The sequence below is a fragment of the Muscardinus avellanarius genome (genome assembly GCF_963383645.1).
Source record: "Muscardinus avellanarius genome assembly, chromosome: X".
NCBI classification, from domain to species: domain Eukaryota; kingdom Metazoa; phylum Chordata; class Mammalia; order Rodentia; family Gliridae; genus Muscardinus; species Muscardinus avellanarius.
The window spans coordinates 26,469,727-26,484,039 of NC_137792.1; the positions used below are offsets into that span (position 1 = coordinate 26,469,727).

At 32.8% G+C, this 14,313-nt stretch overlaps 1 protein-coding gene across 2 annotated transcripts in view; it reads right to left on the reverse strand.

Annotated features, from left to right (window-relative positions):
- DMD (dystrophin) overlaps positions 1–14,313 on the reverse strand; it is a gene marked incomplete at both ends in the record, with an annotated part of 2,101,015 nt that overhangs the window by 1,404,379 nt on the left and 682,323 nt on the right. For both annotated transcript variants that reach the window (XM_080719244.1, XM_080719243.1), the window contains one exon: positions 8,385–8,565. In XM_080719244.1, coding sequence (XP_080575370.1) covers positions 8,385–8,565 — 181 coding nt within the window. The remainder of the gene's footprint in view (positions 1–8,384; positions 8,566–14,313) is intronic.

A 14,313-nucleotide genomic window follows, 5' to 3' on the forward strand; every position in this document is an offset into this window, starting at 1 on the left:
TCAAATTTAAGAGATTTTCTTTAACCTGAGTATTTCTGATTTCTCATTGAAATATCTCTATGGTACCTTACATCTCATGAATTTTTTCATATAAATAATGTTTTGCCACCAGCCAGATGCACTTATTTGAATGCTAGATAATTATTAACAAGCAAAGCCAAGGAGTACCTCCCAAATGGCAGCGAAGCAAAGGAGTGTTTCATCAAGAAGAAGGAAAGGGTTGCCTCTGAGAAGGCTTTTGAGTGCAAGATCTAGAAGAAGGAAAGACCAGGGGATATGTTGGGTGGATTATAAACTGCATAAAGAATACTCGAAATGGACTTGGTATATGCATTCTGGAAATCAAGGCTTGTTACTATTGTGGCAGTTGGAGGTACAAAAGTGTTTTAGAAGCTTGGCAGAAGTTATGTTAATCAGTCCAATTTTATCTAGATGATGAATATATGTCAGGAGGGAAGTATAAGGATAGAAATAATTGGTGAAGATGTTAGAATTACTTTTTTATTAGAAAGAGATCAACAAGTTTTTATGAACATCTAACAGGACTGATTCTCCTTCCTGTTTTTACAGAAAAGGCTGTGTAGCATAACAATTAGGAAATCTGATTCCACACTGATTCTGCAGCTCAGAAAACCTGGCTTTGTACCTCGTTGTCTATTTACTAGCTTCAGCAAATTACTTAACCTTTTGGTATCTTAGACCTCATTTACAGAAATGAGGACAATGATACTTCTGAGAGAATTAAATGAGGTCACTCATTGATTATTCCTTCATTCAGCAATTTGTTTAGTGCTCTGAGCATCACGAATATAAGAACTAAAAAAAAACCCACACAAACACAAATGCTCAGTTCTCTTGTTGCTTAAAATTTAGTTGGTAGGCCAAGAAGTGAACTAATAAATGAATAAATAAATAGGTTATAATAGTTAAAAGAAATTATTGGGAAGAAGAAAAGAAGGGAATTGATTTTACTGAGGATAGATAGTGAAAGATCCTTTCTGATAATGCACTAAAATGAATTTAAGATAGAGAAAGACACACAAAATATATTAGAATAAAGGAAAATATACACAAAAAATGGTGGACAGCCTATAGGTTTGCAATAGCAAAAAGCCAATATCATCCAAAGTGGTAGACAGTTATGACAAGAACTGACAGATAGGATTCTGATAACCCAAAAATTGAAGCCAACCTACAGGAGCTGAATTTGCAAAGAACTTTTCGGTTGGGATGTTGGAGCCTTAGGAATGACATTTCCCAAGGGAGAAAGAACTTTAGAAGACTCATTAACAGCTATGGATGGAATAACATTAAGCAATGAGAGAAGAGAAATGTCCTATCTTTTTTTCTGTATCTTCAATATCCCCATGTGACTTCCATTGGCTAATCCAAGTCAAAAGTTAGTTTAAAAAGAATTCATGGGAAATGTACTTTTAATGAGAAGACTAGGGAACTGTACTAAGAACAGACAGATAAATGATATGTATGTGGATGATGACAGGGAAGTCAAAGGAAATTGACTAAGAGAGGAAGAGAACATTGGTGGATTTGCAAATTCTTTTTCTTGAGTGGTTTGGTACACAGGGTTTTTCTGTTATTTAAGTTTTTAGATGTCGTAGAGCCTCCTTGAATATAACAGAAGTGTACAATAGATAATATAATTTAAAAGGATAGCAAGTAACTATTTAGTGATCAGAAGTTTTCTCCATAGAAGTATCACTTGAACAGGCATAAGACAGGTAAAAGAGGGAGCCACGTAAATATCACATCTAAAGGTTTTCTAGCTGGAGCATAATAATTGTAACACTGACAAGGCATGCTGGTCCCCAGCACTGTGGGAGCACAGTAAGGATGAGGGAAGAAGGGGAAGGTGTGTCAACCACAGAGTGAAGTGAGGTCAGACAGGAGGGCACAGAAGTCCTCATAAGGAGTTATGATCAGAAGAGTCCATATAGTTAATAATGAGATGCTATATTTCACATTAAATCGCTATATATTTATTTGTTAACCACTTAGCTTATATATAACACATTTGCTACTCTGACTGTCATTAACTCTGAAGAGAAGTACTGGAAACTATTAACGTATAGAAGAAAAACTCAAGGCAAAATAGAAATTCTAAGAATTTAATATATCGATTTAATTCTGCCAATTGAGAAAATTTCCTTTTGAGGGAAAGCAGAGAAGCTGAATGGAGACGTTCAAGTTCTTTTATTAGTTTTAGAGAACCAGATACAGAGCCAAACCCAAGATACTGCTCTGAAATGATTCACATAAACACACACACACATCAACATATGAACACAAACAATGCATGCACACACATATTTATTTTGATACACAGAGAACAAACAGCTGTAATAGAAAGAGAATCATGATCTGATAAATAACAATAATAGGTGAAGATCAAGGGAAAAGGTATCACATTAGATAAAATATTTTATGTGCTTAAGGTCATTTAAGCAACATTGCTTTAATACTAAACAATACTTAATGATAACACTCCCACACATATATTTTATATTTTATTTAGGTATGGTTCACTATATTGCATAAAATATTTAACCAAAAATTTGTAAAAGTATTTAGATTATGTTGAATATTATCCAGGCATAAATAGCATCTTGGAAAAATATTACATTTGTATCTGTGCCAACTATCTTGATCATTGCATACATTGTAGGTATATAGAACTATAACACTGTACCCCAAAAGCATGTACAATTTAAAAAATAATAAAAATTATAAAAAGTAATAAATGTCTGAAGTGATAATGTACCAATTTTCTGATCTGTTCGTTACACACTGTATATGTATGTTGAAATGTACCCTATAAATATGTACAACAATTATGTCAATTTATTTTTTATTTTATTGGTACACTATAGTTTCGCATCATAATGTGGATCATATTGACAATGGCATACATTCACACAGTGCTTGGTCCCCTCCCTCCTCTCCCTTTCCCCATCCCACCTTCCCAACAATGAGCATCCAGGTTGACCATGCTACATTCACACTTCTACACATATTCAAATGTAGCTCCCCCACTAATCAACCTCAGCCTTCTTCTTCCCCTTCCCTTCCTTTCTAGCTTTGCTGGGAAATACACACAATGGAGTTCTACTCAGCAATAAAGAAGAACAACATCATATTATTCACAAGAAGATGGAAAGACCTGGAGAACGTTTCAAGTGAGATCAGCCAAGCACAGAAAAAGAAGGGACATATGTTTTCTCTAATATGCCCAAACTAGGGAGTATTAGGGATACCAGAGGAACTCCAGATAATGGAGAGGGAACGTCAGCAAAGCTACAATTATGTCAATTTAAAAATATATTTAAAAAGAAAAGATAATTGTACCTATGTCAAATGAGAGAAAATATGGACTTTCGGGTTTCCTATATTATCAAACAACCCCAAACAATAATAAGAGAATGGTAGAATATATAATGAATATTTAACTTACAAGTATATTTTGAAATATTATACATTTCTAATTACTAAGTTGGAATGCATCTATGTGTAGATGGAAGGAGGTATGTAAAAAGGAGGAAAGGAGAAAGGATAAAAAGAAGAAGAATAAATTCAAATTTATTTCTTTTTGGTATGAAACACAATTAAATTCTCTGAAATCCCAAAATAAGATGAACATTAATACATTCCAGACTATAAAATAATAAATTTGATACATTTTCCTATGCTAACCAATAAAATTCTAGCTGGACATTAAAATAACCATATAAAATTATTATGTTAATTTTAAGAAAACTTTAAAAATACACATTAATTTACATCATCCAATGTATAATTTATATTATCCAATGTTTCAGGTTCCCTTGGAAAACTTGATGAGTTATTCAAGTATCCAGAACAGTATTATATGTGGGCACTGCTTATGATGCTGCATTAATTGAAATTTTTATTTAAAATTCTGCTTAAGGATGTTGGAGTTCATAATCACATTCCTACCCAGATCCTGAGTAAATGCTGGGCATTCACAGATGGATTGCAAGGGGTGTGGCAGGGGTAGAAATGAAACAGGATCTGTCCAGCCTACAGTTTCCTTTTGACATTTGTATTTTTAGTTGACGAGTATTAATTGTGTATATTTGTGAACTCACAGAAATAGAGAGTAGAATGATGGTTACCAGAGATTGAAAAAAAAAGTAACAGATAGGGTAAGGGGAAATGTTCAAAGTATACAAAGTTTTAGTTTAAAGAAATCAGCATTATTGATATAATGCACAGAATATTGACTATAATAAATAACAATGCATTATATATTTTAAAATTTCTGAAAGTGTCTGGGTGTGGTGGTACACACCTGTAACCCCAATACTTGGTGTACTGTAACAAGAGGATCACAACTACACCCTCAGCCCCATTTTATTTTGAAAGAGGGTTTCAATAGGTTACCACACTGGCTTTGGACCAGAGATCTTCCTGTCTCAGCCTCCCAACTACTGAAATTAAAGGTAGGTGTACATTATTTTCAATAAATTCTAAGCACATCTGATAGTCACAACAAGTGTGATAAGATCCTCTGATTTGCTACTAGTTTTCAATTTAATAAATCTTTCTAATGTGCGGAAGCTAGGGAGAAATAAGAGTCATAGAAGGAAAACTAGATGAGAAAGGAGAAAGCACAGATGAGCAAATAAGATTACCTAAATGAGGGGGACAAAAGGGGGGAAGAAGGTGTACATGATGTGCATTCACAAATATATTAATGTCAGTTTCTAAGCCAAACATGAGAAGGAGGGAATGGGGTGGGAATTGGAGAAGGGCTAAATGAGTGATGTCTACATGTATGCCTCTACCATCTTGTATTCCATTTAAGATGTATGACTAAAATGCACCAATAAAATAAATAAATAAATCTCTATGATTCTCATTGCATGTATCTATGCAAAACAGCTTAGCAATAGACATTCTTAGGAATCACTCCATATTGGTAAAAACATGCTCAAAATGCATATTTTTATTTCTCCCTTACAGTCCAATCCTCAGCCAAATTTAGCATTGCCTGACTTTTTAAAAATATCACGTAGAATGAGCTAATTGGTTGAACATTATTCTGTGCCATTTTAAAAGAAAGAGTTCCCAAAGACTACTTTGATAATTAAATCATTTAATATAGTTTCTGAAAAAGGTAGAAAAGAAATATATACATATACACATATATGTATACAAACAAGTATCGCATACCTTTTTGCTGTTGTTCTGATATGAAACATAACAGCACTCTGTAACAAGAGCAAGGACAGCTACCAGTGCTCAGAAAATTATTTGACAAATCTGAAATGTTATGTAATGCCTCATTTAAACCAGATAGTCTAGAAATTCCAGTAAAGGATTCTTAATTCTGTTTCAGGTTAAAATGAAATAAAAGAATTTTGTGTAGAAGCCAATGTCTCCAAAGATAAACTCAGTTGGAGGGGCTCTACCTATCAGTGTGGTGTTTTGTGGATGTTATCCTTGTGATTCCAATCTAAGAGCAGAAATACTCTAGCCCCTTCTAAAGAAATTCACTTTCTTCATTTTATATAGAAAGATTAATAATCCAACTAAGTTTTTCTCTACTGATACAATAATAAAATAAACATACACACTTTAGTAATATACCATCTAAAACAGCCTCAAAAGTGCTATGGGAATCGTTTGACCCAGCCCGGATGTATGAAAAATGTGAGCACATAATTGAGCACTTAGTTTTATACTGCTTATAAGCCTATGACTTTCATCTCAACATAAAGTATTCTCATGATAATTTCTACTCTTTCTGCTAAAGCCTCATATTAAGTCTGGATATCTTTTTCATGTTTTATGATTGGGAAATATGTCTGTCATTGCTAAAAGGGATTACAGGTTGAGAAGAACACGTTATAAATAATTGGGAAAATAAGTGTTAAAGACTTCCATGCTGTACAACTATTTGAGAAGGTAAGAGTCTTCCCTTAATTCCCACTTACAGCCAAGTGAAGGATGGCAAAGTTGAAATATTGTATAAGAGTCACTCATAATGCTGAAAGTCTCTGGCTTTAGTGGAGATAGGAATTTAGTTTTATTCTTCTACATATGGATATGCAGTTTCCCCAGTACCAGTATTATTACTCTGAATACTGTTGTTAGGAATATCCATGCATTCTCTGTAGTTCTTATACCGTTCCATATCCATTATTTCCTTATTTCAAGCCATATTAGCTCACAGTTGACATAGGGATAATAAAGTACATACTAAGGGTGTTCTTTCTGAAGACTACGCAAAATAATTTATAAGGAGTTTCTACAAGGCAGAAAGTACTATGCATCAAGGGTACATTTCAATTTTAAATTATTTTCTCAAATTGCTTATGCTAGGTTACAGCTACCAATTCCCTATATTGATTTTCACCATTTAAATTCAGTTGTTTTTCAATGTGAGAAAGATAGTAAAGAAAAAATTGGAAAGTAAATAAGTTAGAGGTAGATGCCCGCATGCTTCTGTGAGAACTTTTTTTGCTCATTACATTCATATGTTCTAAGTAACATGAAATACAAAAAATGAGATTTACCCTCTAAATGCCAATTTAGAAGTATAGTATATATGTTTAGAATTATTTGAAATATTTATGAATTAACAAATAGCCTGTGATGTGATTTAATTTGGTAAAACTTTTATTTATATTTATTCCATATTTAATTAATCAATTTGTCAAGGTAAGTTTTCCAAGACAGTAGGTAGAAATTAGAAATATATTTACTATAGTGCACCAATAAAGGTATAAAAAAGAAATGTTTTTGTAAGTAAAATAGAAAGGAGTAAATTTTATTTGGAAATAAAAGGAGTGAAAAAGTTTGGAAGATTTATGAATAATCAAAGAGAAGACAGATGATAAGGGTGGATAAATTGGTGACTGCATGAACACATAGTATAAATAATAACATATTTGTATTGTTGTATAATGGGCAAATCTCAGTTATATAAGCATTGATATTCTGAATAACTTTAAATTGAAAAAGTTTTAACCAAAATACAATTAAGAGACACATGAAAATTCTAATTTTTTCATTGGCCAGGCTTTTTCCCATCAGTTACTCAACATCTATTAAAATACCTTGATTTTAAGGAAGACTTTTCTGTTATATGACAAGATTAAACACATTATTACGAAGAGAATCTTTAAAAATTTAGGCAGTTCAAACTATTTTCCCCAATTGATTGTAGAGAGGCACAACAAAAATATATTGAAATCCACTAGAGGGAGCTGATATATTTTAAAATTTTACAATGTGATTCTTACCAGAAAAATAGTTTTGCTAAACTCTTTTGCAAAGACCACTTTAAAGTATGATAAAGAAGATGCTTTTACCTTTAGCTTTATGTGGTTCATTTTATTTTATACAAATAAGCTAGAAAATGAGTGCTTCGCTTTTATCAGTATGTTAATTCTAGAAATGTCATCATATGATAAATCCTTTGAATATTTACAAAGAAAAGCAATAGAAAACTTATATAAACTAAACTTTTAGAATGGAACAAACATATTCTTTTACTTCCCATAGTAAATTTAAAGAAGACATTTTTAGAAACATTTTAATGCCTTAAATCTTAATTATAATAATTTGTGTGTATATGAAACTATGCATATATATGACTGATCAAAAAGAAATTTACTATTGCTTAAAACTGTTCATAAACCTGTTTCTCAAAGGAGTTATTAATTAAATCGATAAACAAATATATTTCTCATTAGACACTATGTATTAACATCATCTTAAAAGAGCAAATTAACAAAAGACAAAAGAGAACCTCTTGAAAAATTTTCTAGTCACTTTTATCATTTTTATGTTTTCTGCTATTTTATGTTTTATCATCAAACAGAGAAATGGGGAAATTTGTGCTGTTTTAGTGATCCAAAAGTAAAATATAGCCTAAAGAATACTTCGTCCTTGGTTTTTTTCAGTCTCCAGATATATGCAATAACTATAGCACTCTTCATGTGAACTGACAGAAGCATTTGAAGATGCCTACATAAACATCCCCGTATGTAGAACAAACTATCCTCGTGCACCAGCCTACTAGCAGCACTTGTACTGCTCTTCTGTTTTCTCAGTGTTCAAAACACCTGATTATGAACTTTGCAATCCACTAAGGAGAAATTATGTCCATAGAAAACGTGTTTTATTTGTTCAACAAGGTCATGGAAATAATATGAGAGAAAGAAATATAACTGTAACTGTGTTCCAACATATGTATGTTATAACTTGTTAGTACAGGTTGGAGGGAGGATAACCCCATTACTAAAAGTTATTCTTTTACTTTAGCATTTTCTGTTCTCTCAACAAATGACCAACTTGAAAAAAATCAATTTAGATCTTTTTAAGCATTTTTTACTTACTTGTTTGTAGCTCTTTCTCTCTGGCCTGCACATCAGCAAAGACTTGGTTGAAATGATTTGTAAAGGCCACAAAGTCTGCGTCCAGGAACATTGGCCCTTGTCCTTTCTCTTTCAGGGCTATGCTTTGAATTTTTAATCGCTCAATTTGAGGCTGAAGAGCTGAAAGCCGGTTGATTTCATCCTGTACCATAATTTAGAGGGATAAAAGTAAATATCACTTTACTTTTCATATATTACATTTATGCAAAGGAAGTCATTAAAAGGCAGTGATTCAAGCACAGCTTAATACTTTTAAAAATATTTGTAAGGAAACATCCATGATGGTTTAGATCAAACTAAATCACAGGTCATCAATTTAAAGATACCAAAATTCTTTGATGAATTTGTAACATCATATATAATCATCTTTAAATCCAAGAAGACATCATTTAAACATTAATGGGCACAAATGTGTATGGTTGAGAAGAACTAAGTTCTTTTCACAAAGAAATATGTTTGACCTCAGCCCTCTTATCTAAAATTGTGCCACTGCTTAAAATGTAATCTCATTCAATGAGTAATATTTTTCATGTGTGTGAAATATAAGTTAAATCCACCAAGCTATATATGTACATATACATATAATATTAAACTACAAATGCATATATAATTATATAGGTTATATATGTGTCCATATAAAACAGGCAACTGCCATTCTTTCAATAAGGGTGATAATTTGTTTTCTTTTGTCTTGGCATGAATACTAATAGCACCCCTTTCACTCTCAATAGTACTTCGATATTGATAATAAAATCACTTAGACACTGATGCACTATTCAATATAGTATCAATACCTGCATTTGGCTACTGAACACCTGAAATTTGGCTAGTTAAAATTCAGATGTGCTCGCCGGGCATGGTGGCGCACACTTGTAATCCCAGCATTCGGGAGGCTGAGACCTGGAGGATCGCGGTTCGCAGACAGCCTCAGCTACTTAGTGAGGCCCTCTGCAACTCAGTGAGACCCAGTTTCAAAATAAAGAATAATAAAAAAAATAGGGCAGGGGGTGTGTAGCTCGGAGGTCAAACGCGCCTGGGTTCCATCCCCAGACCCGCCCGCAAAAAAACAAAACAAAACAAAAATTCAGATGTGCTGACACACATCTAAATAAGCACTGAATTTTGAACAATGAATATAAAGATTTATGAAAAAAACAATCTCATATTTTTAAAATATTGCTTAAACACTGAAATAATATTTTGATAAGTTTAATATATTATATAATTAAAATTTGTTCTTTTTCACTTTAAATATACTTTCTTAAATATTTAAAACACATATGCATCTTGCATTTTATTTCTTTTAGATAGTGCTTTTCTCTACATAATTTTTTTTTAGGTACTGGGTATGGAACCCAGGGGCATTATACCTCCGAGCTGCACCCCAGCCCTATATTTTCTTCTTTATTAGAAACAGGGTCTCACTGAGTTGCAAAGGGCCTCACTAGGTAGTAGCTGAGGCTGTCCTCAAACCATGATCCTCTCGTATCAGCTTCCCAAATGCTGGGATTACAAGCGTGTGCCACTACGCCTGAGTGTCTACATAAATGTTTTATACCCTTGTTTCTGTTGAGGCTGCAGTTCATTTGTATGTGATACATATATAATTTGAACTCAAACAGAAATTATGAAAATGTTTAAAAAAGTATTACCATGGCTGCTCATTTTTAATTCATATCTATATTAACTTTAGGAAAAATGTGAATTATTTACCATTAATATGTAAAAACCGGGATAATTATAATTAAAATTGGGTCATGAGCCAATTATAAGGAGGAGAACATTAAAAGAATTACAGCAATTATGAACTAAATTTAAATCCGAGCTTCATAAAAATCACAGGAAAAAGGCAAAATAAAATAAATTGCTAATTTCTTATACATGCACATACTTTTTGGAGAGAGCAATTTGTCTTAGCATGGACTAAGAAAAATCTATTACAAATTATTTCTAGATGTCAAGAGTAAACAGTAGTCAATGTCACTTGTTTTGAGTTTTAGAAGATTTTAAGATACGTTTTAGTAGTATGTTGTTACTTGGTTACAACAGTATGAGTTAATTTGGTTTGGTTCATCTCTAAAAATTGAGGTCCTCTCATAAATGAAAATGGAAGACGGTTAGAAGAGGTGAACCATCTCCATAATTCAATATAAATCCTCTCAATCAAGTGCTAGAAGTTAAGCATATATATATATGAACAAATAATACAACACAAAGAATAATATTCATTATTACATAATGTTTTTATTATGAAATACATGTACTTTGTATACTAGGTTTCAAACTGACAACATTGGAATCTGCTGTGAAGCTTGAATAGCATGATTTATATTTGATTTGTCAAGATACAAGGCCATCATTTTTACTATCTAGGGGGCTTTAGAAGGACCATAAAGTACAATTAAGTGTGTTATGTATAACACATATGACTTTGAAACTAGTAAACTGTTTGTGCTAATGCTTAGCTGAGACTCAAAATTCTGAGAATAAATCATTGGTAAGATCATTTGGAAGTGAAACAGTCAACAATTAACATATGTCAGCAATTAGCCACTATTTCCATAAAAGAACTTAGTGTGGTTTGTGTTCTTGTGCGAGACATCTCCCTAAGCCTGTTTATTCTTTAGAATTACATGCTTACTTGATGGAAACTTTTGTTCTAGTCTCAGGAAAGGGTCATACATTTCTACCAATTCTCAAAAAATTCCCTGAAAATGTGTGGCTGTATGCAATACAAAGAAATATTTTCATTTAGATGATTGAATCAACTTTAGGAAAATATTTAACATAGTCACCAGATTAAAAGCAAGATCTTATGCTTCCTAAATCTCTGTGTCCTATCCATCTGCCATTTTCAACTCCATGCCTCACATTCTTTCCTGTCCCTCTAGGCTCTACATGCACATTGACCATCTTTTAGTTACTTGGTATTTACTTCCCCTACCACCCTATCCCATATTCTTTTTCCCCAAGTCCTGAAGACTGAACCCAGGAACCACACCACTGAGCCACATCCCCAGACTTTTTTACTTTATTTAGAGAGAAAGAGTCTTGACAAGTTTCTCAAACTAGGCTCAAACTTGAGATATTCCTGCTTCAACCTCCCAAGCAAGTGACATCACAGGCTTGTGTAACAATACCAGACTCCCAGCACGTTCCTTCCCACTGAAGTCTCTTGTACTTTTCTCTTAATGCCTACTCATCATAAAAGCCTCAACTCAATCATTCCTCCATCAAGGAAGCTGCTTTTGATAGTTATTTCTAGGTCAGATTTTGCCTTTTAGACAATCTCCCCCCAAACTGTACAGTTCTTAGAGGATTTATCCTAGTGATATTTTGAAAACATTTCATTTAATTGCTTAACATCTTTCTCTTCTATTCTATGCAAATACATTAAGGTCAGGATCAATGACTGTTCATTGTTACTCCCTAAAATTTAGTTCTATAGGTTGAACTATGTTACCACAAAACTTATATGTTGCTGGGCATGGTGGATCACAGTAGCAATGTCAGTAATGTCAGTACTTGGGAGACCGAGGCAGATGGCAGGTTTGATTCCAGCCTCAGCCACTTAGTGATGCCCTTAGCAACTTAGTGAGACCCTGTTTCAAAATAAAAAAATAAAATAGGGTTGGGGGAGTAGCACTGACATAAAATGTCCCTGAATTTAATCCCCAGTACCATAAAAATGTATTTTTCAATCTCTAGTACCAAAAAATATTGTATGTTGAAGCCCTAAACTTTATTGAGTCTCTACCTGCAGATAGAGCTTTTAGAAGATAATTAAAAGTGAGATCCTAATCACATAGGATTGGTGACTTTATAAAATAAGTTCCAAGCAGGTGTGATGGCATACTTTTGTAATCCCAGGAATTGGGAGGCTGGGACAGTAGGATCACAGGTGGACAGCCTCAGTTACTTTGTGATGCCCTCTACAACTTAATGGGATTCTGTTTCAAAATAATAAAAATAAAAAAATAGGGCTGGGGTATAGCTCAAAAATAGAATGTCTCAACCCCAAATAATATAAAAATTTAAAAGTAAGATCCATATCTCCCTTCATTTTCATTCACCACAACCCCTACATCTGTCTTTCTCTGCATGTACATACATTGAGGAAAGTCATGTGAGGACATATTGAGAAGTCAGTCATTTGCATGGCATTAAGAAATCAAGAACTTGAACCCTGCCAGACATTGATCTTAAAATGTCCAGCCAATATAACTGAGAAAACAAATTTGTATTATTGAAATCACTCAGTCATTGTTATTTGTTATATCAATCCAAGGTAGCTAACATCAGTATCATTCGTGGCCACATTAGAAATACTAAATTTATATTATAAGGATGAATGTATATTATCAATATTATTAATCCTTTCTCTATATAACTTGTCCAGAGTGAGGTTAAGGTAATACCATTATATATGGGTTTCCAAAATAATACATATGTATTATTTCTCTAAGTCACAGAAAAGAACCATTGATCCTATTACCAAATTATAAAATGTATTTAGAAACAGAAATTCTGTAGTTCATATGTTTGTTTAATAAAATACATGCCTTTTTGTAGTATATGTTTTATTCAAAATTATACTTCCTGAATTTATTTACTTATCAGCAAAGCTGTATGTCTACTATTTGAAGAAAACCATCAAGTCCTTCAATATTTTTCATTTAAAATCGTTTTTAAGTCCCCCTATCCCTTCCTCAGTTCAATATCTTTTTCATACTGACACTGTCACCTCTCTATATTATCACTCTTGTAGACCATTGTTTTCAATGTATGCAAAGTAACTACCATTCATATTAAATACACTCATCTCATTTATTAGTATTTCATCCTGGAAGCTTTTCAGTTCATTCTCTAATCAGTTTCTCCTGAGAAGTACACAGCTCATAGTAATGATAAAATTATTTTAATCATTGTATATCTCTAGTATTCATATACTTGGTAAAATGTTCTTTTCATCTAACTTTCTTAGGTCTTTTTGTGTCAGTTCCATCTTGTCCCCTCCAAATCCATGCACTACCCTTTTTCTGTGATTCAAGAGACAAACTTTTACAGACTATAGCTCCTTGACCTTTGTCTTCTGATTAAATGTAGTCAATGCAAGGTCTTTCCTAATTCTGTGGGCAGGAAGAAGAGTGAAGTAGGGTGTTTATTTTTCTGGCGAGATTTCCATCAAAGTGCTTTGGGCTGCTTCTTATTCCTCATTTCTCATCCCTCATCCCTCATCTTTCTCTTCCTTCTTCTCATCTTCCTCTATCTTCTCCTCTCCCTCCTTCTCTTCCTCCTTTTCCCTCTTTCTCTTTCCTTCCATAAACTTGATTTTTTTACAGCCTAAGAGATTTGGCAGCTATACTTCTGGGTTATCACACTGTATATTGTCTTTCCTATATTCTCCAGAAACATAATTGGAAAACATCATTTTGATAGACAAATCTTACTCAAGTTATCCTATTTTGGGGAAGGTATTATTTCAAACATTTTCCTCATATATCTAATTATATGGCATATCAGCCTGTTGTTCACTTGTATTTTTAGCTATTTGTATAGATGCTACTTTTTCAACATGTGACAAGATTGTATATATATATATATATATATATATATATATATATATATATATATATATATATTCTAAAGCATGGAACCTAATTTTTAGGGCACATGGGCTCTCATTCTCCCTAACTACCTCAACCTTTTGCAAACTGACAAAATGAGTTAGTACTGAATAAACTACTCTAAATACAATGTAGGATTTTGGCATCCATACATTTAGTATTTAAACTGATTTTCTTTGCTTGTATTTTGACTTTTACTCTTCTTAGCTAAATTCTTAGAAGGAGAAAATTCTACTACTGAACAATTTGCTACTGTCCTCTTG